General features: G+C 48.3%; 1 protein-coding gene across 1 annotated transcript in view; it reads right to left on the bottom strand.

Moving 5' to 3' along the window:
* LOC119593553 (neuronal acetylcholine receptor subunit alpha-7-like) overlaps nt 1-1084 on the bottom strand; it is a 5095-nt gene continuing 4011 nt past the window's right edge. Inside the window, exon 3 of the mRNA XM_037942515.1 lies at nt 1-585. Within this exon, the coding sequence (XP_037798443.1) occupies nt 58-585 (528 nt within the window). The 3' untranslated portion in view covers nt 1-57. The remainder of the gene's footprint in view (nt 586-1084) is intronic.

The raw sequence follows: 1084 nt of genomic DNA, 5'->3' as shown, positions 1-1084 counted from the left end.
AATATTAGTGATATTCATAACTTATGTAAAATCCATGCGTAGGATCTGAGCTCATTTCTAGTTGGTCACGATATGCGGCGCCGACAGGAGGACCACCACCGACGAGATGACGGTGTAGAGGGTGAAGGTGATGAGGCAGAACCTGTCCACCACCATCGCGGCGAACTTCCAGTCGTGCCTCACCTCGGTGTCGTCCTCGTTGCTTCTCATCTGGTTGGTGATGAAGCGGAGCTCGCGCAAGATGTTCTGCAGCTCGCGCGTGTTCTGAAAGCAGAAGGAGGAGTGCGGCGCCAGCAGGGGAGCTCCTTCCTCGTAGGACCGGCCCAGGAGGCGGTGGTATCCACCGTTGTAGGAAGGCGTCCCCCTCGCCCCTCCTCCTGCCGGCGTGGTGGTGCCCGACGCGTGGATCTGGCGGATGTCGTCGTCGATGTCGAGCACGTTGGCCAGCAGCGACCGGGACGACCGCTCCTTGAGCTCGAGCTCTCGCATCTTGTTGTTCATCATGATTGTCTTGCGCGTGATCTTCTTGCCCGGCCGGTTCATGCGCAGGAGCCACGGCAGCCACTGCAGGAGCACGCACTTGATCTGCCGAAGGGTCAGGGGGGAGAAAGCACAAACAGAAGGTGGTTAGAAATAGTAGTCAGAGACAGTTCAGAAGAGAGATGGATAGGGCAAAAGTCCGTGGGAAAGGCCTTGAGAATTTTCTCTTCTTCTTTCTTTTAGTGTTTGAAGATTACGTTAAGTTAAAGTTTAGGGAACAGAGGCTTCTAAAGTAAAGAAATATGAAAATGAAATCAAAGAATTAAATTTAATCGCTGTTTACTCTAAGATTGATTAATTAATTAATTGCATTTATACGTGAGTTTCTTGATCCTTAAAACCAGTTACAAATAATTGTGTACTCTAGTAATTTCACTGGTTATTAATGGTCCTGAAATCAAATAATAATAATTAAAATCTACTTTCGCTTGCTACCACTGGCTATACGTATAACGGAGGATTTCTACCACACGAACCTAATTGCAAGGTTACAGGCCATGCGCATTATACACTGTTAGCTTGTGTCCACACAAAAGATACAGAT

Source organism: Penaeus monodon, chromosome 32 (assembly GCF_015228065.2).
Source record: "Penaeus monodon isolate SGIC_2016 chromosome 32, NSTDA_Pmon_1, whole genome shotgun sequence".
In the NCBI taxonomy this organism is placed as follows: Eukaryota; Metazoa; Arthropoda; class Malacostraca; order Decapoda; family Penaeidae; genus Penaeus; species Penaeus monodon.
This window is presented reverse-complemented; position numbering and strand designations above follow the sequence as displayed.